Consider the following 24,449-nt stretch of genomic DNA (forward strand, 5'->3'; position numbering starts at 1 on the left):
GATATAAAGGAATATGGGTGGCCGATAGGACTACACAGGGGCAGTGTATAGACTGTCTACATGGAGACATATCGATCTGCACAGGAGCTGTGGCTGAAGCACCATTAGAGATGATATTTAGGACTTGTAGTTTTATGGCCGCAGAACCTGTTCTGTCTGTAAGTGAGCTATTCATAGTGGGGAGCAATACCTGACTGTATGCCCTTTATTGTTTGCCCCTTTAGGTGCTGAACATGGCAGAGATCCAGACACGCTTGGCCTATGTGTGTTGTGTGCGTCAGCTTGAGATGGTGATGAATAATGAGTACTGCGAGTACATACGACCTCCCATTGATAGATATGGAACACTAGAATTTGGAAAATTTGATGAGATTTGTGTATGCATCTTTTTTTTCTACATTTTTTTTAGGGGAAGGGGTCATTAAAACCAATGGGTTCGGCCTGAGATCTGAGTGATAATGATACATTCGCTCTGCAAAGATGGGAGGAGGTGCAGGAGTTAAATCTACAGGACCCCCAAACCTTTATTTCCTTCACTTGAGATTGAGGAGTCTATGGGGTCACACCGGTGCAGCAGCCAGTGGCCCATTCTTCTTACTTCCATTACATCTCTTTATATGGTCTCTGGCTAAGAGTGACTCCAGAGGATCCAGATTAAAATAACATTCAAGTCATCTTTGTAGAAGTGTCCCTTTTATCTCCATGGCTCTGGCAGCATTCACAGCTCTCCATAACTCACAGTCGACAGAAGAAAGCCTCTGGTAGAAGTGTCTATTAATTAAACCACTCGTTTTTTCTCCCTCACAGCCAGTAAACTTGACTGTCTCACCATGAATCAGCTCTTGTCACTTCTGGTTATTGGAGATTCTGGTGATTTCAGCTTATTTTACATTTTGACAAGGGAAAAATGTTACTACCTAGATGTATCTGTGCAGCATAAAAGATGAGGTCTGCACCTCCTGTCACATCCAGAGCTTATATTGAAATGGGGCTGCTCTTCTGTTAGCACCTCTTAACAGCCTAATGCCCTGCCGTGGCTTGCCCTGGGCGGTGTGCCTGCCCTGCTGTGGCTTGCCCTGAGCGACATGCCTGCCCTGCCGTGGCTTGCCCTGGTGACGTGCATGCCTTGCCATGGCTTGCCCTGGGTGATGCGGCTGTCCTGATGCGGCTCCCCTGGGTGACGTGCCTGCCCTGCTGCCCCACGTTTCATTTATGTAGAATTAGCCATTACATTTTTGAGCTTCAGATGTATTACAGGGTCCTCTACTGCAAGTAGTTGTTGTACTTTATTATGTGTCCCCACCCCACAGTAGCCCAGTATGAAGTTACCAATAGTTCATAGAATACCAGGCACCATTTGAGCACAATGCCTATGCCCTTGTTATGCCATATCGAAGCTAACCCCTTCTCTCCTGACTTCAGGATGTTGGACACCAGCATGGAAATACTGTATTTAACGTGTGGGGCCGCAGCGGGGTGATTGAAAAAATGCTAAAGGATCGTCAGGACACCTGTAAATCCAAAACGTCAGACGTAAGTTCTCCTAGGTTTACTACATGTAGTGTACTATTACAGTACGTCCAACAACAGTTTATATCGGAGCCCTGCACAATTTAATAATAAAATTTTATGCCTATTTGTTAGTAGTGTGCCCTATTTGACCTAGTCTTTTGTACATAGCCTCTGTGGTGAGAATCCAGTTATTTTATTGAGGCACAGATGATTGCAGCAGTAAGACTCATTGAACATGTCTCAGGAAGAAGCGCCCCATTTTCTTTAGGAATCTCCTACATGACGGATGTAGGACACAGAGGTACACAACCAGTGGGGAAATATATTGGAATCACTGGAAAAAATCATTATACCTCTGGTAAGGGGCACAGTCATCATCACTTCCCAGAGGAGGGTCTGTGGGATGTGAGTGCTAGACAACCAGTTATTATTTGTTGCGTGACGGTGTGTGCTGAGAGGTTAATAAACCCAAGATTATTGTATATGCTGTAAATTAGGAGGAATATTCAATCTAAGGACCCCGTCACACATTGTGACGCACCAGCGATCCCGACAACGATATGACCTTGTCAGGATCGCTGGTGTGTCGCTACATGATCGCTGGTGAGCTGCCAAACAGGCAGCTTCACCAGCGATCAGCACCAGCGACATGTGGGTAACAAGCGACGCACGTCGCTTAGTTACCCACTGTGTAGCTTAGTTACCAGCGCGCTGATGCAAAGAGCTGGTAACCAAGGTACACATCGGGTTTCTAAGCGGCGCGCGGCACTTAGAAACCTGAGGTGTACCTTGGGTACCAGCTCCCTGCACCAGCGCGCTGGTAACTAAAGTACACATCGGGTTTCTAAGCACTGCACGCCGCTTAGAAACCCGATGTTTACCTTAGTTACCAGCGGCAGCTCGCTGATCGCTGGTCTCGCGCCTGTCACATGCAGCGATGCGTGCTGGCCAGCGGGAGACCAGCGATCAAAAAAATGTCCTGGCCATTCCAGGACGATCAGCGATACCCAGCAGGGGGGCCGGTCGCTGAGAAGTGTCAGACACAGTGATCTCGCTGGTGAGATCGCTGTTGCGTCACAAAACTGTGTGACGGGGGCTTAAGACTGAAAATCAAGATGCCTAGTGAGCTGTGCTTATGTCTTTGTATTGTCAGTTACCATAAAGGAAGTGTGGGGGCAACTTCTGTCACAAGTGATAATTACCAAACCTATTCTGTTTTCCATCATATCAGTTTTATTGTTGTACATAGGGGCAGTATTATAGTAGTTATATTGTTGTACATGGGGGCAGTATTATAGTAGTTATATTCTTGTACATAGAAGCAGTATTATTGTAGTTATGTTCTTGTACACATGGGGTGGTGTTATAGTAGTTTATTTATTTTACTCTTTTATTTAGCGCCATGAATTCCACCGTGCTTTACAGACACTATTGGCACTGGCGCTCACAATCTAAATTCCCTATCAGTTTGTAATGTTGAAGAAACCGGATTACCCAGAGGAAACCCACACAAACACAGGGAGAACACACAAACTCCTTGCAGATGTTGTCCTTGATGGGATTTGAACCCTGGACCCCAGCGATGCGAGGCTGCAGTGCTAACTACTGAGCCACCGTGCTGCCATAATTGTATTCTTGTACATAGGAGGCAGTATTATAGTAGTTATATTCTTGGAGATAGTGGCAGTATTATAGTTTAGAATCATAGAATCTTAGAGTTGGAAAGGACATCCTGAGCCATCTGGTCCAACCCCCTGCTCAAAGCAGGATTCGCTAAATCATCCCAGTCAGATGTCTGTCCAGCCTCTGTTTGTAGACTTCCATTGAAGGAGAACTCACCACTTCTCGTGGCAGCCTGTTCCACTCATTGATCACTTTAACTGTCAAAGTTTTTTCTAATATCTAATCTGTGTCTCCTCCCATTCAGTTTCATCCCATTGCTTCTAGTCTTTCCTTGTGCAAATGAGAATAACGATGATCCTTCTACAATGTGACAGCCCTTTAGATATTTGTAGACAGCTATTAAGTCTCCTCTCAGTCTTCTCTTTTGCAAACTAAACATTCCCAAATCCTGCAACCTTTCCTCATAAGACAGGGTTTGCAGACCAGTCACCATTCTGGTCGCTCTTTTCTGAACTTGCTCCAGTTTGTTGATGTCTTTTTTTAAAATGCGGTGCCCAAAACTGGACATAATATTCCAGATGAGGTCTGACCAAAGAGGAGTAGAGGGAAATAATGACTTCACGTGATCCAGACTGTATGCTTCTGTTAATACATCCTAGAATTGCATTTGCCTTTTTTGCTGCTGCATCACACTGTTGACTCATATTCAGTCTGTGATCTATTAGTATACCCAAGTCTTTTTCACATGTGCTGTTGTTTAGCCCTATTCCTCCCATTCTGTATATGCTTTTTTCATTTTTATTGCCCAGATGTAGTACTTTGCATTATTCCCTGTTAAAAACTATTCTGTTAGTTGCTGCCCACTGCTCCAGTTTATTTATATCTTTTTGAATCCTCTCTCTCTTCTCTAGTATTAGCTATCCCTCCTAGGTTTGTGTCATCAGCAAATTTAATCAGTTTACCCTCAATTCCTTCATCTAAATCGTTGATAAAGATGTTGAACAATACAGGGCCCAGGACAGAGCCCTGTGGTACCCCACTTGAGACATTCTTCCAACTGGATGTGCAGCCATTTACGACCACTCTTTGGGTCCGATCACTAAGCCAGTTATGAATCCACCTAACAGTTGCCTTGTCCATTCCATACTTAGTCATTTTTTCAATAAGGATGGTATGAGATACTTTGTCAAATGCTTTGCTGAAGTCAATATATACTATATCTACAGCATTTCCTTGATCCACCCAATCAGTGATTCCGTGATAGAAGGAAATTAAGTTAGTCTGACATGGCTTATGAGTTACAAACCCATGCTGACTGTTTAATCACTTCATTCTTATCCAGGTACTGACATACATGTTGTTTAATAATTTGTTCAAAGATCTTTCCTGGTATAGAAGTCAGACTCACCGGCCTATAGTTGCCTGGGTCCACCTTCTTCCCCTTTTTGAAGATAGGAACAACATTTGCTCTTCTCCAGTCTTCTGGGACTTCTCTTGTTCTCCAAGAATTTTCAAAGATTATGGAGAGGGGTTCAAAAATTTCTTCTATCTCCTTCAGTACTCTGGGGTGTAATTCATCTGGACCTGGAGACTTGAATTCATTTAGGTTAGCTAAGTGTTTCCTCACTATCTTTCTGTTTATAGATATCCTGGATTCTTCTATTCCCTTAATAGGACAGTGAAAAACAGTTGATGTTACATTTCCTTTCTGAGAGAAAACAGATGCAAAATAGGAATTTAAAAGTTCGGCCTTCTCAACATCCTGTCTTACCATTTCATCATTTTCATCCTGTAAAAATCCTATAGCATCTTTGACTTTTCTTTTACTTTTGACATATCCCCAAAATCCTTTATTATTGCTTCTGACATCTCTTGCAAGCCTCAATTCATTGTCAGCTTTAGATAATCTGATTTGTGCCTTGCAGGTTCTGCAGACAGCATTATATTCTTCTTTAGATATGCCTCCCTCTTTCCATTTTCTAAACATTTTTTCTTCCTTTTTACCATGTGCTTAAGTTCTGTGTTCATCCATCCTGGTTTCCTTAAATGCTTCCTATTCTTCCCTCTTTTCGGAATTGTTAACAATTGTGCTTTGAGAATTTCATTTTTCAAGATTTCCCATCCTTCCTGGACATTTTTGTCTTTAAGGATATCCAGCCATTGGATCCGTCCAATTCTCTTTCTGAATCCCTTAAAATCTGCCTTTCTGAAATCTAACCTTGACGTCTGAGTCTTCACAGGTCTTCCTCCTCTAGTTATCCAAAATTCTAAAATAGCATGGTCGCTACCTCCTAGGGTCCTAGCCACTTTTACCTCCTCAACCATTTCCTCCCTGTTTAGAAGGATTAGATCCAAGGTAGCAGATCCCCTTGTTTTCTCCCCTACCTTTTGGAAGATAAAGTTGTCAGCAAGAGAGGATAAGAATTTCCTTGACCTGTTAGTTTTGCCTGAGAGAGATTCCCAACAAATGTCTGGATAGTTGAAATCTCCCATGACAACTACAGTATGTCATATTTTCTGGAGAACTTGGCCATTTGATGCATAAAGAGTTCATCCATATCTGCAGCTTGCACAGGCGGCCTGTAGTAAATGCCTACAATGGTGTCTGTTGTGAGTTCATTTTCCCCTTCACTACTGAGGCCTGAGGAACTCCCTCTTCTGGTGAAGAAAGGTAGTGAGCCTGATTATCAAACACCTGAGTCTGATGATGATGACTGGCTGAGTGGAGTTACTGACTGGATATAAGGCTGCCGACGCCCTTCTGCCCTGCGGGTGATTTCTCTGTGGGATCCTTGGAGACCAGTCTGAATTCCTGCTCTTCTAAAGCTAAGTTTTCTGCTCGGCTTTTTGCATTCTTGCTTTGTTTTTCTGGGTTTCTGCCATTCCCTGCTGGGGTGTGCTGAATTCCTTTAGCTCTGTCTTCTGAAAATACCTGAGTGCTGATTTAGTTTTTGAAGCCTAGCTGCTTCAGGGTCTTTTTCATATCAGCTTGTTGGCTTATGTCTTTGATAGGGTTTTGGCAGATTGCAGACAGCAACCTTCCTTTCCTGTTCTGTTTAGTTAGCTTGGGCCCCGTCTTTGCTCATTCTATCTTTCTATCTGTGTGAGTGTTTTTTCATCTTGCTTCACCGTCATTATATGTTGGGGGCTGCCTTTTACTTTGGGGTCTGCTCTGGGGCAGTTTAGATTTCCTTTTCTGTCTTTAGGCTATTTAGCGCTCCGGCTGTGATCGAGGGGTCTAGGGCATCGTAGGAACCCCCCACGGCTACTGCTAGTTGTGTTGATAGGTTCAGGGGTCTGCAATCTGATAGTTGCCAACTTCTCTGGTTTTCTGGACGTAGCTTCTATTTTTGTGTCTGCCTCCTACGGTGACTCAATCATAACAGAATCACCAGCCATACCACAGATCCTAGGGTACTCAATAGCAGGAAAGAATTGTATAAAAAAAAAAAAGTGTATATTTTTTCCTCTATATCTCTGAGGCCGTAGGGGGAATTTTTTTCTCTCAATGGAGATAAAGCAATTGTCTGATCGTGTGGAGCAGCTCGCTGCGGAAGTGCGGGGAATTTCCACCTACCTTGCTCATTCACATGCTGCTGAACCAAAGATTCCTACACCTGATGTATTTTTTGGGGATCGGTCTAAATTTTTGAATTTCAAAAATAATTGTAAATTATTTTTTGCCTTGAAGCCTAACTCGTCAGGGAGCTCCGCGCAGCAGGTTAAAATTGTCATCTCTTTGCTGCGTGGCGATCCCCAGGATTGGGCGTTTTCTTTGAAACCAGATGATCCTATTCTGACTAATGTGAACGCATTTTTTCAGGCCTTGGGGTTGTTGTATGACGAACCTAATGCCATTTATCAGGCTGAAAAGACCCTGCTGGCATTGAACCAGGGTTGTGATTCTGCAGAATTGTACTGTCAAAAATTCCGAAAGTGGGCAGTACTTACTACCTGGAATGATAATGCCTTGGCTGCTCTCTTTCGGAAGGGGTTGTCAGAAGCCGTAAAAGATACTATGGTGGGATTTCCTGTTCCCTCTGGTCTTGACGATTCTATGCCATTAGCCATTCAGGTTGATCGGCGTTTGCGCGAACGCAAAGCTGCACGAGAGGTGTTGCCACCTGTTGAACAAATGTCTGAACCTATGCAATGTGAGTTTTTTCCAGAGAGCAGCGTTAGGAGTTCAGAAGGCGTAATAAGTTGTGTTTTTTCTGTGGAGATGCCTCGCATATTATTTCTGTCTGTCCTAAACGAGAGAAACGCTTTGCACACACGTTTTCTGTTGGTGGTGTTCAACCTAAGTTTCTTCTGGCTATTACTCTGATCTGCTCCCTGTCCACATTTTCCGCCAAGGCTTTTGTGGATTCGGGAGCAGCCCTAAACCTAATGGACTTGGATTTTGCTAAACGTTGTGGATTTCCGATGACACCTCTGCAGACGCCTATCCCTTTGAGGGGATTGATGCTACTCCTTTGGCTAAAAATAAACCTCAGTTTTGGACCCAGGTGGTAATGCGGGTCGCCCCAGACCATCAAGAAAATTGCAGATTTTTGGTGTTGCATAATCTGCATGATACTATTGTTCTGGGGTTTCCCTGGTTACAAATTCATAATCCAGTTTTGGATTGGAAATCTGTGTCTGTGGTGAGTTGGGGTTGTCGGTGTGCCTTTAGTGAGGCTCCGGTGTTTTCCACCTCTCCTCAGTCGCATGATGTTCCTGATTATTTGGCGGACTTTTATGATGTATTTAGTGAGAATGAGTCTGCGTCTCTGCCTCCTCATAGGAGTTATGAATGTGCAATTGAACTGAGCCCGGGGTGTAAATTTCCCAAGGGTCGGCTCTTCAATTTATCTGTACCCGAGCACGAGGCTATGCGATCCTATATTAAGGAGGCGTTGGAGAAGGGTCATATTAGACCATCCTCGTCACCCTTAGGTGCCGTTTTTTTTTTTGTAGCCAAAAAGGATGGATCATGAAGACCTTGTATTGATTATCATGCCCTCAACAAAATTACTGTTAAATATCAGTATCCGTTACCCCTGATTTCTGATCTATTCTCCAGAGTTAAAGGTGCTTGCTGGTTTACCAAGCTTGACCTCAGGGGGGCGTATAATCTTATTCGCATTAAGCATGGGGATGAATGGAAGACGGCGTTTAATACTCCGGAGGGACATTTTGAGTGCCTGGTGATGCCTTTTGGGCTCACTAATGCCCCTTCTGTCTTCCAGTGCTTCATGAACAATATTTTCCGAGATTTTGTCGATAAATTTTTGATTATCTATCTGGATGATATTTTGATCTTCTCCAAGGATTGGGATTCTCATGTGGAACATATTCGGACTGTGTTCCGGATCTTGTGGGAGAATTCCCTGTATGTCAAAGGATCTAAATGCCTTTTTGGAGTACAGAGGATTTCTTTTTTGGGATTTATTTTGTCCCGTCAACTATTGAAATGGACCCGGCCAAGGTACAGGCCATTTACGATTGGGTTCAGCCCACTTCTTTGAAGGCCCTCCAGAAGTTTTTGGGTTTTGCTAATTTTTATCGGAAATTTATAGCAAAATTTTCTAGTATTGCCAAGCCATTGACTGATTTGACTAAGAAGGGTGCTGATGTGTTAAATTGGTCTCCGGAGGCTGTTTCTTCCTTTCAGGAGCTGAAGCGAAGATTCACCTCCGTCCCGGTTTTGCGGCAACCTGATGTCTCACTTCCGTTCCAGGTAGAGGTGGATGCTTCTGAGATTGGTGCAGGAGCTGTTTTGTCCCAAAAGGATCCTGTAACATCTAAAATGAATCCCTGTGCTTTCTTTTCCCGAAAGTTCTCTCCATCTGAACGTAACTATGATGTGGGGAATAGGGAACTGTTGGCCATGAAATGGGCATTTGAGGAGTGGAGACATTGGTTGGAGGGAGCTAAGCATCAAGTCGTGGTCCTCACTGACCACAAGAATTTGATTTACCTAGAGTCGGCTAAGCGCTTGAACCCTAGACAGGCTAGGTGGGCCTTGTTTTTTACACGTTTTGATTTTGTGGTTTCTTTTCTTCCTGGAACTAAGAATGTCAAGGCAGACGCCCTCTCTTGGAGCTTCTTTGCTGATTCTCCTGTGGTGACCAAGCCTGCTACCATCTTAGGCGAAGGGGTAGTGCTTTCTGCCATCTCGCCTGATTTGAGACGTGCTCTGGAAGAGTTCTAGGAGGACAAACCTGAGCGTTGTCCCAGTGGAAAGTTGTATGTTCCTAGTTCCTGACCAGTGGAAGAAGAGAGTGATGTCTGAAGTTCATTGCTCTGCTTTGGCTGGTCATCCAGGTATTTTTGGTACTAGAGATCTGGTGAGTCGGTCTTTTTGGTGGCCCTCCTTGTCTCGTGATGTCAGGAATTTTGTGCAGTCCTGTGGGACGTGCTCCCGGTCTAAATCGTGTTCTCGCTCTAGTGGGTTGTTGATGCCTTTGCCTGTCCCCAAGAGGCCATGGACCCATATTTCAATGGATTTCATCTCTGATATGCCTGTCTCTCAAAGGATGACTGTTATTTGGGTGATTTGTGATAGGTTCTCTAAGATGGTTCATCTTGTACCACTCCCTAAGTTGCCGTCTTCCTCTGAGTTGGTGCCCCTGTTTTTACAACAGGTGGTTCGCTTGCACGGGATTCCTGAGAACATTGTATCTGACAGAGGAGTCCAGTTTGTGTCAAGATTTTGGAGAACTTTCTGTTCCAAGCTGGGAATTCAGTTGCCCTTCTCCTCTGCTTTTCACCCTCAGACCAATGGGCAGACAGAGAGAACAAACCAGACCTTGGAGTCATATTTGAAATGTTTTATTTCTGCTGATCAGGATGATTGGGTTTCATTTTTGCCCTTGGCTGAATTTGCTTTAAATAATAGAGCTAGTTCTGCCACTTTGATGTCACCTTTTTTTTGTAACTTTGGGTTTAATCCTCGATTTTCTTCAGGGCAGGTGGAGCCCTTTGCCTGCCCAGGTATTGACACTGTGGTGGAGAGAATGCACCAGATCTGGGACCAAGTGGTGGATAAGTTATCTCTCTCCCAGGAAAAGGCCCAGCGGTTTTCCAACCGACATAGGACCATTGGTCCCCAGTTTAAGGTTGGTGATATGGTGTGGTTATCATCAAAAAATATTGCTATGAAGGTGGCTTCTCCTAAGTTTAAGCCTAGATTTATTGGACCTTACAAGATTTTGGAGATTATTAATCCGGTCTCTTTTCGTTTGGCTCTTCCTGTCACATTTAAAATCCATAATGTGTTCCATAAATCTTTGTTGAAGAGGTTTGTTGAACCTGTTGTTCCGGGGGTGGCACCTCCAGACCCTGTATTGGTTGAAGGTAACATGGAATATGAGGTAGAGAAAGTACTGGATTCCCGTCTGGCTAGACGGAGACTCCAGTATTTGGTTAAGTGGAAGGGTTATGGTCAGGAGGTTAATTCCTGGGTCTCTGCCTCTGATATTCATGCCAAAAGATTGGTGCGTGCCTTTCATCGGGCTCACCCTGATCGCCCTGGTGGCGTTGTTGAGGGTTCGGTGACCCCCTCCTCAAGGGGGAGGTACTGTTGAGTTCATTTTCCCCTTCACTACTGAGGCCCGAGGAACTCCCTCTTCTGGTAAAGAAAGGTAGTGAGCCTGATTATCAAACACCTGAGTCTGATGATGATGACTGGCTGAGTGGAGTTACTGACTGGATATAAGGCTGTCGACGCCCTTCTGCCCTGCGGGTGATTTCTCTGTGGGATCCTTGGAGACCAGTCTGAATTCCTGCTCTTCTAAAGCTAAGTTTTCTGCTCGGCTTTTTGCATTCTTGCTTTGACTTTGTTTTGCTTTGTTTTTCTGGATTTCTGCCATTCCCTGCTGGGGTGTGCTGAATTCCTTTAGCTCTGTCTTCTGAAAATACCTGAGTGCTGATTTAGTTTTTGAAGCCTAGCTGCTTCAGGGTCTTTTTCATATCAGCTTGTTGGCTTATGCCTTTGATAGGGTTTTGGCAGATTGCAGACAGCAACCTTCCTTTCCTGTTCTGTTTAGTTAGCTTGGGCCCCGTCTTTGCTCAGTCTATCTTTCTATCTGTGTGAGTGTTTTTTCATCTTGCTTCACCGTCATTATATGTTGGGGGCTGCCTTTTACTTTGGGGTCTGCTTTGGGGCAGTTTAGATTTCCTTTTCTGTCTTTAGGCTATTTAGCGCTCCGGCTGTGATCGAGGGGTCTAGGGCTTCGTAGGAACCCCCCACGGCTACTGCTAGTTGTGTTGATAGGTTCAGGGGTCTGCAATCTGATAGTTGCCAACTTCTCTGGTTTTCTGGACGTAGCTTCTATTTTTGTGTCTGCCTCCTACGGTGACTCAGTCATAACAGGTGTCCTTTCCATTGTTCTGTCCTTGTATTCTTACCCAAACAGTTTCCACAGAACTCCCAGTCTCTGAAGCTTCAATCTCTGTGCAGATATACGCGTTTCTAACATACAATGCGACACCTCCTCCTCGTTTATCAAGTTTGTTTCTTGCAAATAAATTGTATCCTTCTAGCCTTGTGTTCAAATCATGTGTATTGTCCCACCAAGTTTCAGTGATTCCAATGACATCATATTTCTTTTCCTGTGTTAGTAGTTCCAATTCTCCTTGTTTGTTGCCCATGCTTTGTGCATTAGTATAGGAACATTTTAGTTTGTGATTGGTTTCTCTTACTCCAATATTTTTATTAATTAGATTCTTTTGTCTTATTAATAAAAATAAGTAGTTATATTCTTGCACATAGGGGCAGCATTACAGTAGTTATATTCTTGTACATAGGGAGTAGTATTATAGTAGTTATATTCTTGGCCATAGGAGCAGTATTATAGTAGTTATATTCTTGTATATGGGGGCAGTACTATAGTAGTTATATTCTTGTACATAGGGGGCAGTATTATAGTAGTTATATTCTTGTATGTGGGGGCAGTATTATAGTAGTTATATTCTTGTACATAGGATCAGTACTATAGTAGGTATATTCTTGTTCATAGGGGGCAGTATTATAGTAGTTATATTCTTGTACATGGGAGCAGTATTATAGTAGTTATATTCTTGTATTTAGGAGCAGTATTATAGTAGTTATATTCTTGCACATAGGGGACAGTATTATAGTAGTTATATTCTTGTATGTGGGGGCAGTATTATAGTAGTTATATTCTTGTACATATGAGCAGTATTATAGTATATTCTTGTACATAGTGGCAGTATTATAGTAGTTATATTCTTGTACATAGTGGCAGTATTATAGTAGTTATATTCTTGTACATAGGGAGCAGTATTATAGTAGTTATAGCCTTGCACATAGGGGCAGTATTATAGTAGTTATATTCTTGTACATAGGGGGCAGTATTATAGTAGTTATATTCTTGTACATAGAAGCAGTATTATAGTAGTTATATTCTTGCACATAGGGGACAGTATTATAGTAGTTATATTCTTGTATGTGGGGGCAGTATTATAGTAGTTATATTCTTGTACATATGAGCAGTTATATTCTTGTACATAGTGGCAGTATTATAGTAGTTATATTCTTGTACATAGGGAGCAGTATTATAGTAGTTATATTCTTGCACATAGGGGCAGTATTATAGTAGTTATATTCTTGTACATAGGGGGCAGTATTATAGTAGTTATATTCTTGTACATAGGATCAGTATTGTAGTAGGTATATTCTTGTACATATGGGGCAGTATTATAGTAGTTATATTCTTGCACATAGGGGGCAGTATTATAGTAGTTATATTCTTGTACATAGGATCAGTATTGTAGTAGGTATATTCTTGTACATAGGGGGCAGTATTATAGTAGTTATATTCTTGTATATAGGAGCAGTATTATAGTAGTTATAGTCTTGTACATAGGGAGCAGTATTATAGTAGTTATATTCTTGTACATAGGGGCAGTATTATAGTAGTTATATTCTTGGACATATGGGGGAATAGTATTGTTATAGCTTTTGGATCCCCTGCAATGTGTGGGGTGCTTGTCTTAAGGTCACTATTTGCTTCCTTTATTGTGCAGAGAGTGTGACCGCTCCAAACAAATAAAGAAAATAAGGAAACCTAATTGCAGAGTTCAGTGCAGATCGATGTCCCATTTACATCAGAGCAGGATGTGGTAGAAATTCAGTCCCATTGACTTGATTTCATTAATCTGGTGACATTTCTCAGCTTTCTGCACGTGATTGCGTGCAATGTAAAAGGAAAGTTAAAGCTTTTCTCATCAATACCATCACTGTGAACTGCAGGGGGTGACTGGTACACAGAAACCTCAGTGTAGAGACAAAATGTCATGACTGCGTCCACCTACAGCTTCAGCGCCGGTCAATCCGTCTCATACAGATTGTGCAAGTGTAGCTGAGCGTTTGCCTCACGGGGATGATTTATTGTGCTATGGGAGCCGATAGAGGACACAGTGACCTTGATATAGTGACAGGCGGAGTAGTTGAGGGTCAGTGTTATCAGCCTTTTCTAGCTGACGACCTAGAGACCGCAATATGTGTGACCGGGTTTATTAATTAAAATGTTAGTGTAAAGTTGGTACTTAAAGTGGACGTACCTCATAAAATAGCAGCCCCAGAATGGAACACCTTTGACTGTGTTTCCACCTATACATGATACTTTGCTAAAATACCAATACAACATTACAGTAACTGCTGATCTACTTGTACATGAAGTTAAAAAAATAAGTCATAACATAGAAGAATTGTTGCAAATTATAACCTGACTTTCTGGCTGCCGTCTGTGGCTTGGAGTGATGTTGCACATAGATTTTCCCTTTATGTCCTATGGAAACACTCCATAAGTACATGGCACATAATAAACCTGCAAGATGCCATATTAGCCGGCCATTTTCTGACACTTGTTGCTCTCATTCCACAGTTGAACACTTGCCCTAACGCCTCTTTCACAGATTTGGCCGAAATAGTGTCAAGGATAGAACCTGTCAAAGCAGCTGTCGTGGACGGTAAGTTTCCCATACAAGAGCCGTGAATATGGGTCCAAAGAAAAGAGCTGGGCTGTGTGGGGCATTAGATGGATGTCGATGTATCTAATTAACAGGGTATAATGAATAAATGATTACCAAGCTGAGTAACAATCTACCTGCAGGCTGCTTACTGTAGAGCAGGAGGAGCCTGGCAGATGGATGCCTGATTGGTTGGTTTGTGGAGAATGATTGAGTATTACTTGTAATTTATGGCTGTAATTCCCTGATCGCTCTGGGTTCATAGATGCAGCAGACACTCACTGATTAACAACCTGCCCTATATAGTACAAATAACCTCGGCACACAAAATTCAAATGATCAAAGATCAAAAAGTTTATTATATATCCTTAATTCGTGCAAAAAATAGACCAGAAGATTAGAATTGTTCCACAGATAAAAAAAATCAACATTTTGGCTATTGCGCCTTTTTCAAGAATTTATCTGCAAGAAACGAAACCATACAAAAAATATTTCCGTATGAAGAAGCATAAGTGCATATGTAACATTCAAATCACATATTAGAAATATAATACAAAAATCATAAGCATATCCAACAGAGTACCAGTAGTACTAAGGTCACAAATGATGATTTCCCTAGAGAAAAGACTCCTCTTATCTTCCCCATATATAATACTACCTTAAATGTCAAAAGTGTAATACCTGTGGGAATAATGATCCATAGACACCAGAATGAGGTTCGTCATATAGGCTACAAAAGCGTGGGTTGCCTTACAAAAAGAAAATACCATAATAATGCCTTGTCGGAATACAAATCATAATGCGCTCCATTAAAACATAGTAACGCGCCCAATCAAAACATACCACTTGTGGAAGGGTCTGTGGATCGCGTGCAGGTACACGCTGGTTGCCCGTGCGATGTGCTCTGTGGCCCACAGGTATTAAACTTTAGGACTTTTAAGGTAGTATTATATATGGGGAAGATAGGAGGAGTCTTTTCTCTAGGGAAATTATCATTTGTGACCTTAGTACTACTGGTACTCTGTTGGATATGCTTATGATTTTTGTATTATATTTCTAATATGTGATTTGAATGTTACATATGCACTTATGTTTCTTCATACGGAAATATTTTTTGTATGGTTGGGTTTCTTGCAGATAAATTCTTGAAAAAGGCGCAATAGCCGAAACGTTGATTTTTTTTTTTTTTTTTTTTTTTTTTTTTTTTTTTATCTGTGGAACAATTGTAATCTTCTGGTCTATTTTTTTTGTACGAATTAGAGATCTATAATAAACTTTTTGATCTTTGATCATTTGAATTTTGTGTGCCGAGGTTATTTGTATTATATTCATTGTTGGATTTTACCTCTGAGCACCAGACATTAAACAGTGAGCACCCCGATTACCTTTAATATAAACCTGCCCTATATAAGCATGTACGTACGAGCTGTCAATCATGGAGTAGTTTCACCCCAAGACTCATAAACTCCAGAGCGAGCAGGAATCACAATCAATAAGTGGTGCTGAATTTATCACTACGCAAATATCAACCATCGATCTACTCCTCCTGCTCTGGAACAACCTGCCGGTAGATAGGAGTAGGTTATGGACTTGTGGCCCTCCCAATTGCTGTCTGTCAGAGTTGTAGTTTTGCAACAGCTGGATAGACTAATTATTGATTGTCCTCAACAGATCCGTACACATACTGGGGAATAGGTGTTCAGGATTTTCCTACACAGTGAACTGTGCAAAAATGATAGCCCCACCACTTTCATCTTGATCTCTGACATCACTGAGGTTTCTGAAGACCCATGTAGCTGTCAGTTACCATACATACATAGGTGGTACATCATTATGTCCACCTGTACACGTGGAGTAACTATAACGTAGCACCAATATGTCTTACTTTCTCCTCAAATGCTTCCATGTACATGATCTTGCATAGTAAGTCTGGTCCTGCAGGGGTTACACAGTTGCTTTGGTGCTCATGACACCGTGTTACAGAGCTAAGAGCGTAGGTATTTTAATTATCTGTTGTTTGCTACCAGTCACACAGACCGTAAAAAAACCTGCAGTAGGTGTATAGGAAAGCTCGCTGCTTAACCCAAAGCTGCGTGATCTTTATATGAGGGGTCTGGTGAAATATAAAAGGCAAGAAGGAGTTAATCTCATATCACTTAGCCCCCTAATGATTGTCTACTATTGGTTTTATGATATCAATTATTACTGAAGTCACCCACTCAAGGAATAAGGGGGAAGGTTATGATCTCCCCACAGAGCTGAGTGAATGAGGAGAGCAGTTGAGGATTGTTCACTTCTGACCTCCATCAATTCCAGTGAATTCCTGTAAATCTCTACCCAGTTCTCCTGGAGGCTGCGCTTTTGTTTTTCAGCCTTTACATCCTGCTTTCTTTGTGTGCTGAGGGTCCCAGGGACCACTCCATGTATAACCCTATTATCCTCAAACCATCGATAATTGGATGAAGCCATTCTTTTCTGTTCTTCTTTGCACCAGCTGTGGTTCCTGTCCATCCATTTTGTAATGGAAGTATCTCTTTATCACGTGTAGGGCTGTAATTGTACAGAGCCGCTAGTGGCCCTCAGATTTTCCCAGCAACCTTTAAGCCAGCAAGGTATGATAAATGTTTCTCTTACAGATGAATCCGATTATCAGACAGAGTACGAAGAGGAAGATCTTTCAGACTCGAAAAAAGAAGATTATCTCAATTTCCTGAGCACCCAAAACAATGAAGTCTCTGATAGTGTAAGTAGATAAAGAGGACGTGCACATGTGCAAAGATCACCAGGAGAAAATCCACTTCCATGTGGTTCCATTGTGAATATTATATGCTCTATTCACATCAGGTTTATGGCAATGATTGATCATAGGTGTACATGGGCCAAAACTGTCTATTATTTCACAGTACTGAATACCGCTGACATATACAGACAAATAACTGCACCACTGGTGGAGTTTCATTATGAAGGTTGATGTAAGGAAAAAACTAAAGAGAAAAGTATACACAATGCATGGGATCAACCTGTGCAAAATTATTTATTCATAAATCATTATTATATAATACGCATGGACAGAACAATTAAAAACATTTAAAAAAGCCAAAAAAAACACACAAGCACTGACCAATAGAATTTAAACCCAGGACATAAAGGCACAAAAAGCACTTTGGAAGATATAAAGTACATATTCCTTGTCAAAATCCAGGTCACAAATCAATAATAAGTGTACACAGATATTTAATAGGCATGTAAACATGTACCTAAAATAAAGAGCAGCAGGGAATAACACCAAAGACCTTTAAATAAGGTGATTACTGACAGAACCAAGTTCCAGAAAAATGTAGACCAGGCATAGCTAATATATAGCACCCAAATTATGCATAGAAGGTACAAAAGGTCATCACACCACATAAGCAACAATAGTCACCCATGAATCCCTGCCAACATTTGTGAGCCTGGAATGTCCAAATAGTCAAACAGACATAAGGATAAGAAAGTGCTAAGTGCAGTCCCTCGGGGAGGTCAGGCCCCACGCGTATCAACAACAAGTGTCTTCATAAGGGGCAAAAGTAGTATGGAAGTTTAAACATACCTATATATATAGTGAGGCAAATTGATGAGATCAGTAACAGCTGTGAGGGTGCAGGGGCACGATGCATAGTTATCAACCTAAAACATATCCGTGGCCATACAGATATACCTCTCGGGCCTCAAACTGCAACCGAAAAAACAAAGCAAAAAAAAACCCCAGTCTCAAGCCTAAAAAATCATGAGGCCGTTGATGACATAAATGATTATCAAATAACTAACGGGTGGGGAGAATCACCACAATCTAGAGAAGATTTGATACAATAATAATAATTTTTGACACAATAATATTAATTTTTATTGCACATACAGTATATAATAAAGACATACAAAGTGCTTAAGATGAAGTAGATGAAAAATAGCAACTAAAAAATAATAGCATAGTACATAGATGACAAATATAATGCCAAGACAGAAAAAGCTTCTCAGGGCTAGAGACTGCACGAGATCAAGTTACTGGTAGCAGCAGTTCAAGTTCATGACACTATAGACTATGGTAGCAGCTCTAGGCCTACTTAAAGTAAGCAAGAGTGTGGAACCAGCTGAGCAGACAAAATCCCAAAAACCGAACAGTATATGACCAGATAAATTCAATGAGCAGTGTTATCTAAGCATGCTCGGGATGTCAAAATTTGGGCCTAAAATAGTATCCCCGATGTATATTATCTGATGATCAGCTGCAGTCCTAAATAGTGGTATTAAAAAATTCTAAGCTTACATCAAGCATGCCAAATATAACCCAAAAAGGCAAAATATAAGAGCCACTGGATAATGAATGATAACTATAAATAGGCAATATTATTGTGGCATACTGAAAATGCTGGAGCAGGAGCCTATAATTTTGGCAGAGGCACCGGTTGTCTGGTTACCCAGGTATCATAACAGTATATGCCTATATGTCAGGCTTATAAGAGGGACACCAGACAGTCTGTGCGTCTAAGCGCAAATGATAGCCGCATATACCACAGTGCAATGCATAAGCTAATGGCGCTAGCCAGACTGTAATGTGCAGGGTAAAATACCTTGTGACATGATTTCAAGTGAGTGCAGGAATGCCCGTGAGACGTGCTAAAGCCCCGACGCGCGTTTCACCGTCCTTGGTTTTGTCACGAGGTGTGGTTAACCATCATTAACCATCGGCCATCTGATCATGAGATAATATACATTTGGGATACTATTTTAGGCCCAAATTTTGACATCCCGAGCATGCTTGGATAACAGTGCTCATTGTATTTAACTGCTGATATACTGTTGGGTTTTTGATATTTTGTCTGCTCAGCTGGTTCCACACTCTTGCTTACTTTAAGTAGGCCTAGAGCTGCTACCATAGTCTATAGTGTCTTGAACTTGAACTGCTGCTACCAGTAACTTGATCTCGTGCAGTCTCTAGCCCTGAGACGCTTTTTCTGTCTTGGCATTATATTTGTCATCTACAGTTAGGTCCATATATATTTGGACAGAGACATTTTTCTAATTTTGCTTCTAGACATTACCACATTGAATTTTAAACAAAACAATTCAGATGCAGTTGAAGTTCAGACTTTCAGCTTCCATTTGAGGGTATCCACATTAAAATTGGATGAAGGGTTTAGGAGTTATTGCTCCTTAACATGTGCCACCCTGTTTTTAAAGGGACCAAAAGTAATTGCGCAGATTAAATAATTGTAAATAAAATGTTCATTTCTAGTACTTGGTTGAAAACCCTTTGTTGGCAATGACTGCCTGAAGTCTTGAACTCATGGACATCACCAGACGCTGTGTTTCCTCCTTTTTGATGCTCTGCCAGGCCTTCACTGCGGTGGTTTTCAGTTGTTGTTTGTTTGTGGGCCTTTCTGTCTGAAGTTTAGTCTTTAACAAGTGAAATGCATGCTCAATTGGGTTGAGATCAGGTGACTGACTTGGCCATTCAAGAATATTCTTGGATCACTCCTAAGCCCTCACTCTCACATCCACGTTGAAGGTGTTCGTAGCATTTCCCTTAGAGAATGTAAAATGCTACAGATTAGTTCTGTATGGGTTTTATAATAATATTACTTTCCTGTACAGGACGAAGAAGCGGACGAGGAAGTCCGTCAGAGAGCAGTCAGACGGCACATGGGAGACCAGACACCAGAAAATAGTTGAGACGATTAAATGTGGAAAGATGACCGTCTTCACCTACAGTCCTCGGGTTCCTCTGCTTTGTACTGTCCTAGATGTAGTTATTCCGCCCAGCATGTGGGGACCGGCGGAGCCAATAACAGATGCAATATAATCCATAGCAAGTGATGGGGTGACATGATCGCCTCACCTACTGGGCAGAATCAAGCCTTAAAGAGTCTTCACATCTCGTATAGTGTGTACGTATCTATAAGGGACAAACTAATAAGGAGCAGTCTCCACATATGATAGATCTAGGGTAGCTGCTTCTGCTTCATTACAGGAGATCCCATACAAAGGGCATTAACCTATAACCTGGGATGTCCAGTGGAACAGATTTGTTAGTGCTTTTGTGTCCTTATGCTAAAAGCGGGTGACCGCTGCCAGGAAGACCTCAGGGAAACAGCTGGAAGGGTCTTCTGATATCATTAAATCCAAAAAATTCACATTCACTTAAAGGGACAGCATCAGGGAAGCAAGATATTACTATATATTTTTTTCATTTATGGGAGGATTAATTATGTGCAAGTTGTGCAGAGCTTAAGTAGTTTTGTTATTATCATTAACACCCCCCCCCCACCATGTCTGTGCCTGGATGGCCTGCGCAAAGGGCAAGGTGTGATTTTAATAGATCGGTAGAATGAATAAATATGTGACAGGCTCAAAGATGTTAGATCAATGTATTACGCTGCTGAGCACTGCTGCACCCGGAGACCACAGAAGTAGTGCTAGTCGTCTCACTGAGCGGAGCAGCTTTCATGCTTCCTATAGTTGTAAGTTTGGAGCCGGGTTCAGCCTTGTACACACTTGCTAATTTGCACATGTAAAATGTAGTTATATTTATTGCGAATGTTAGTGGCGGCTGGACTTGTGTCTACACTCCTGCTTGTCACACGCTTATTTCACACTGTGCCTAGATTTTCTTAATGTGGTCCTTTGCAAGTCGCCAAGTTTCTTAGTAAATAGCTGATATTCTATTAAATGACTGATATATCATGCGTTGTATGAAATGACTGATATTATAATGTGTTTTCTAGTGATGAGTGAGGGTGCTCAGATAAGGTGTTATCCGAGCACGCTCGTGTCCTAATCAAGTATTTTCAACGTGCTCGAAGCGAAGCGGCTGTTCGATAGCTGCAGGTACACATGCCTGTTAGGCAATCACTGCGTGTGTTGCGGCTGTCAAGCAGCCACGAGACATGCAGCCACGGCGACTCAAGAATATTTTTCAAGCACGACGAAAATACCCGATTAGGACACTCGTGCTTGGATAACACCTTATCCAAAGACGCTCGCTCATTACTAGTTTCTCATCCTTAATCTTTTCTATATTCTTTTCTATGGTTTTGGTATTCAGGCATGACTCATAACATGGTACTACACCTTTGCATCCAATTTTCCTTATAATGTTCCAATGCATATTTTGTTTGTTTTTTTTAAATATTGCAACTTTGTAGGTATTCTGTTAAATATCTCATTTTCTGGGTACCACAGTTCCAATACAAACAAATGTTTCCATGGTAACAGACTACAAACTAACCCTTCAGAAATAATACAAAGCCAACGGCGCTAAGCGCAAACAATTTTGGTACAGAGCAGCAAGTAATGAGACAAAAACCACTTAATTTGTCCAAAGGGGAATAAACATAAAAATATATATAAAAACTTGCACTGAAATATGTACCCAGATTCAGGGAATAAAAACTGTAGTCCAACAGACATAAATAGTGCCAGAACCAAGCAAGGGGTGAGTTACCTTTAGAAGTTCTCAGGTGGCATAAAAGCAGTAATCCTGGACAGAGTTCCTTGTGAGCGAGATAAATGAAAGGTCCTTTCTATTTGCAGTCAGTATCTTAGCAATCACTGCTGTCTCAGATAGATGAGAGCAGGATCTCCATAAAGGATGCTGTCCCGGCCAGTGACTAGCGTCTAACTAACACGTGACAGGCAGTGGAGTGCTACGGAGCACTCAAGGGGCCAGAAAAACTTTCTTTCCTACGCGTTTCAGAATTCTCGGAAACGCGAAGGAAGGAATCAACTGCTAAGTTGTGAGACTGCTGCGGGTGACTATCGATGATGGGTACCATTCCTGCTGCACAAGATGGTTTTGCTCTCTGCAATTTGCATTAGCCCATTCTTGGCCTATGCACCTCACCTTTTAGATGCTTGTTTTCTATTCTTCATTCCTATTCCCCTTCTCTGCTGCTGACTCTCAGGTGCTTCACCAGAATACACTCTTCACTTCACTCCTATAACTAATGTCAATCTCTCATTTAGTTGCAGCTCTACACAAAGTTATACTAATGAGTGTGCAATCTATTAATGAGCAATGACCAATTCAAAGAAAACACCGGAACCCCTCTGGGAAAACAGAAATGCTTCTCATCAGAATTGTCTGCATCTAGTAAAGGGTTTGGTGATTAACAGATGCTGTGACCTGAGGTATCAGCAGAGTCTAGACGAGATGTCTAGTTCTACAGGCCTGTCACTGCAGTGTATGAACACATCAGGTTTCCGGTCCTTGCTGGGCTAGTATCCTTCACTGTTTGTTTGTTTTTTGTTTTGTTTGGTTGCCAAATTCTGACACAACCAGTTATAGCCAAAGATCAACCACGTAGATCAGATCTACCAACCCATGGAGCTGTAGTGTACAGTGTGGGAAGGTGTCACAGGTGTGGATGAGTTTTATACAATAAAAGGTCTTTGGCGTTTGATCAAAGTCTTCTTGTGGAATTATTCCATCTTTAGATTATCAGGAGGGCTGGGACCCCCACAGACTCTCAGAACAAGGGTCCAGTACATACTGTAGACATGTCACATGTTGGTGATTGCTGGGACCCACGAAAACAAAGAGTGCTGTGTTCACAGCTAGTAGATCACCTCATTTTTGGTGGGAATCAAAGCAATTTAACCACCAGAAATCACCTTAGATCCTCCAAAATTTCACACCTTAAGGATTTGTCTCAGATTTCATATCAAATTTATTCTCCGTATGACTTTTATTCAGGTCAGTGGCTTTTCCACAACCACACATTGCATTAGAAAAAAAATATCTATGCAGCACAGACCTCCCATGGTATTATCCCGCAGAGCCACAGCTCCACTGCGCCCACAGGAGGATCAGTGTATAACTGTGGGTGAACTCCTTGGAGCTCATGCCTAAAGTCACTAAGATTGGTCACATTGTGTCAGTGGATTCCTTGCTAAATAAGATTTCCTATTTCTCCCAAAATAATGAGGCTCGGCTTGTCCTCCGCTGCAGAGAGACGATGATAATCAGGAGGTTTAATGACATATCACATATTTGTGATTACACCAGTATCATCTAATTAATAATATCCCAGAAGCTGATAGCATGCAATTATGGGATCAAAGAATGGTGCGATGATGAGCACAGTATACAGCGATCATCCTAAATAAAGTGCTGAGAATGCGGCTGTGACGGCATAACTGAGCTTCAAGAGTCGCCACTGCAGCGCTAGCCACAGTCCAGCAATTATCATCATCAGACTCTGGTTCTGAATACATATGTCCTCTGTCAATATAATGACTTATCAGAGAGTGATATATAACGCTGTGAGATTGTCAGACAGCTTTCCCAGACTCTTGTAAGGCAGAGCTGTCTCGTTATGTTGTGATATATCATATTTGCCTTAACATACATGTATTTTATGTACTGTGATTTTGCAAGTATAAAATCTGCAAAAAAACACACCAGCGGCAATGTGAGAAACATTGTGGCAATTTTCCTTGCGTGAACTGCAGCGTGTCAATGCAGGGCGTGTAACAACTGGACAATCTTGTGTGCAGTTTCCCTTATACAAATTAGCTGCTCAGATCTTCAGCCAAGACCCCGCTTAGAACACTTAGGGTATGTGCACACGTAAGTGTGTTTTTCGTGTTTTTACCGGCAAAAATGCTTACAAGAAGCATCCCATTCATTTTAATGAATTTTGCACTTTTTGTGCATATTGATGCGAAAAAAACGCATCGCGGTAAAAAACGCAGCATGCTCATTAATTTAGGGGAAAAATCCGCATTTCTAACTATTTTCTATGAGACTGGGGACGTGCGGAAAAAAACATGCGTTTTCTGGGAAGGAGTCCGGTTTTCAGTCAGGAATTTTCTGCATACGTGTGCACATACCCTTACAGAAGGTATACCCCAAATGTATTACTCTGTGGCCAGTGACCCTTCAGATCCTCCCATCTAGTGATGCTGCACTGACTGGAGGGAAGTCTCTCAATACAGCTCTGCTCCTGAAGTTCTGCCCATGTATCTTACCCAGAAACCTGTAAGTGGCTTACACCTAGGACTGCCACCAGGAATTTCGAACCCCATACTGGCAAAATATTTGGGCCCCCTTTAGGCTCTGCCCAGGCTCCACCCCGCAAACCTTCCACAGTCCTGCTGCCCACTCTTGGAAAAAAAAAAAAACACTTCTGCACCATGTCCTCACCAATCACACCAGATCACGTACATAGCCAGCAGCTTTTGTTTTAGCCAAAAGATTTTTTTAGCCACCACCACAATAAGGTAGACTCTTACGGCAGGGCCCAACACTACTCTAGCCTATTAAACATTTGTTAAAATACCTAATACTCTTTTTA

At 41.9% G+C, this 24,449-nt stretch overlaps 1 protein-coding gene across 3 annotated transcripts in view; it reads left to right on the forward strand.

Annotated features, from left to right (window-relative positions):
- PNPLA7 (patatin like domain 7, lysophospholipase) overlaps nucleotides 1-20,837 on the forward strand; it is a 339,713-nt gene extending 318,876 nt beyond the window's left edge. For all 3 annotated transcript variants that reach the window (XM_073558322.1, XM_073558321.1, XM_073558323.1), the window contains 5 exons: nucleotides 225-377; nucleotides 1,423-1,533; nucleotides 14,031-14,115; nucleotides 16,752-16,858; nucleotides 19,747-20,837. In XM_073558322.1, coding sequence (XP_073414423.1) covers nucleotides 225-377; nucleotides 1,423-1,533; nucleotides 14,031-14,115; nucleotides 16,752-16,858; nucleotides 19,747-19,824 — 534 coding nt within the window. In that variant the 3' untranslated portion in view covers nucleotides 19,825-20,837. The remainder of the gene's footprint in view (nucleotides 1-224; nucleotides 378-1,422; nucleotides 1,534-14,030; nucleotides 14,116-16,751; nucleotides 16,859-19,746) is intronic.
- The last annotated feature ends 3,612 nt before the right edge of the window (nucleotides 20,838-24,449 follow it).

This window comes from Dendrobates tinctorius, unplaced genomic scaffold (genome assembly GCF_039654945.1).
Source record: "Dendrobates tinctorius isolate UK_male_01 unplaced genomic scaffold, ASM3965494v1 ptg000013l, whole genome shotgun sequence".
Taxonomy (NCBI): Eukaryota; Metazoa; Chordata; class Amphibia; order Anura; family Dendrobatidae; genus Dendrobates; species Dendrobates tinctorius.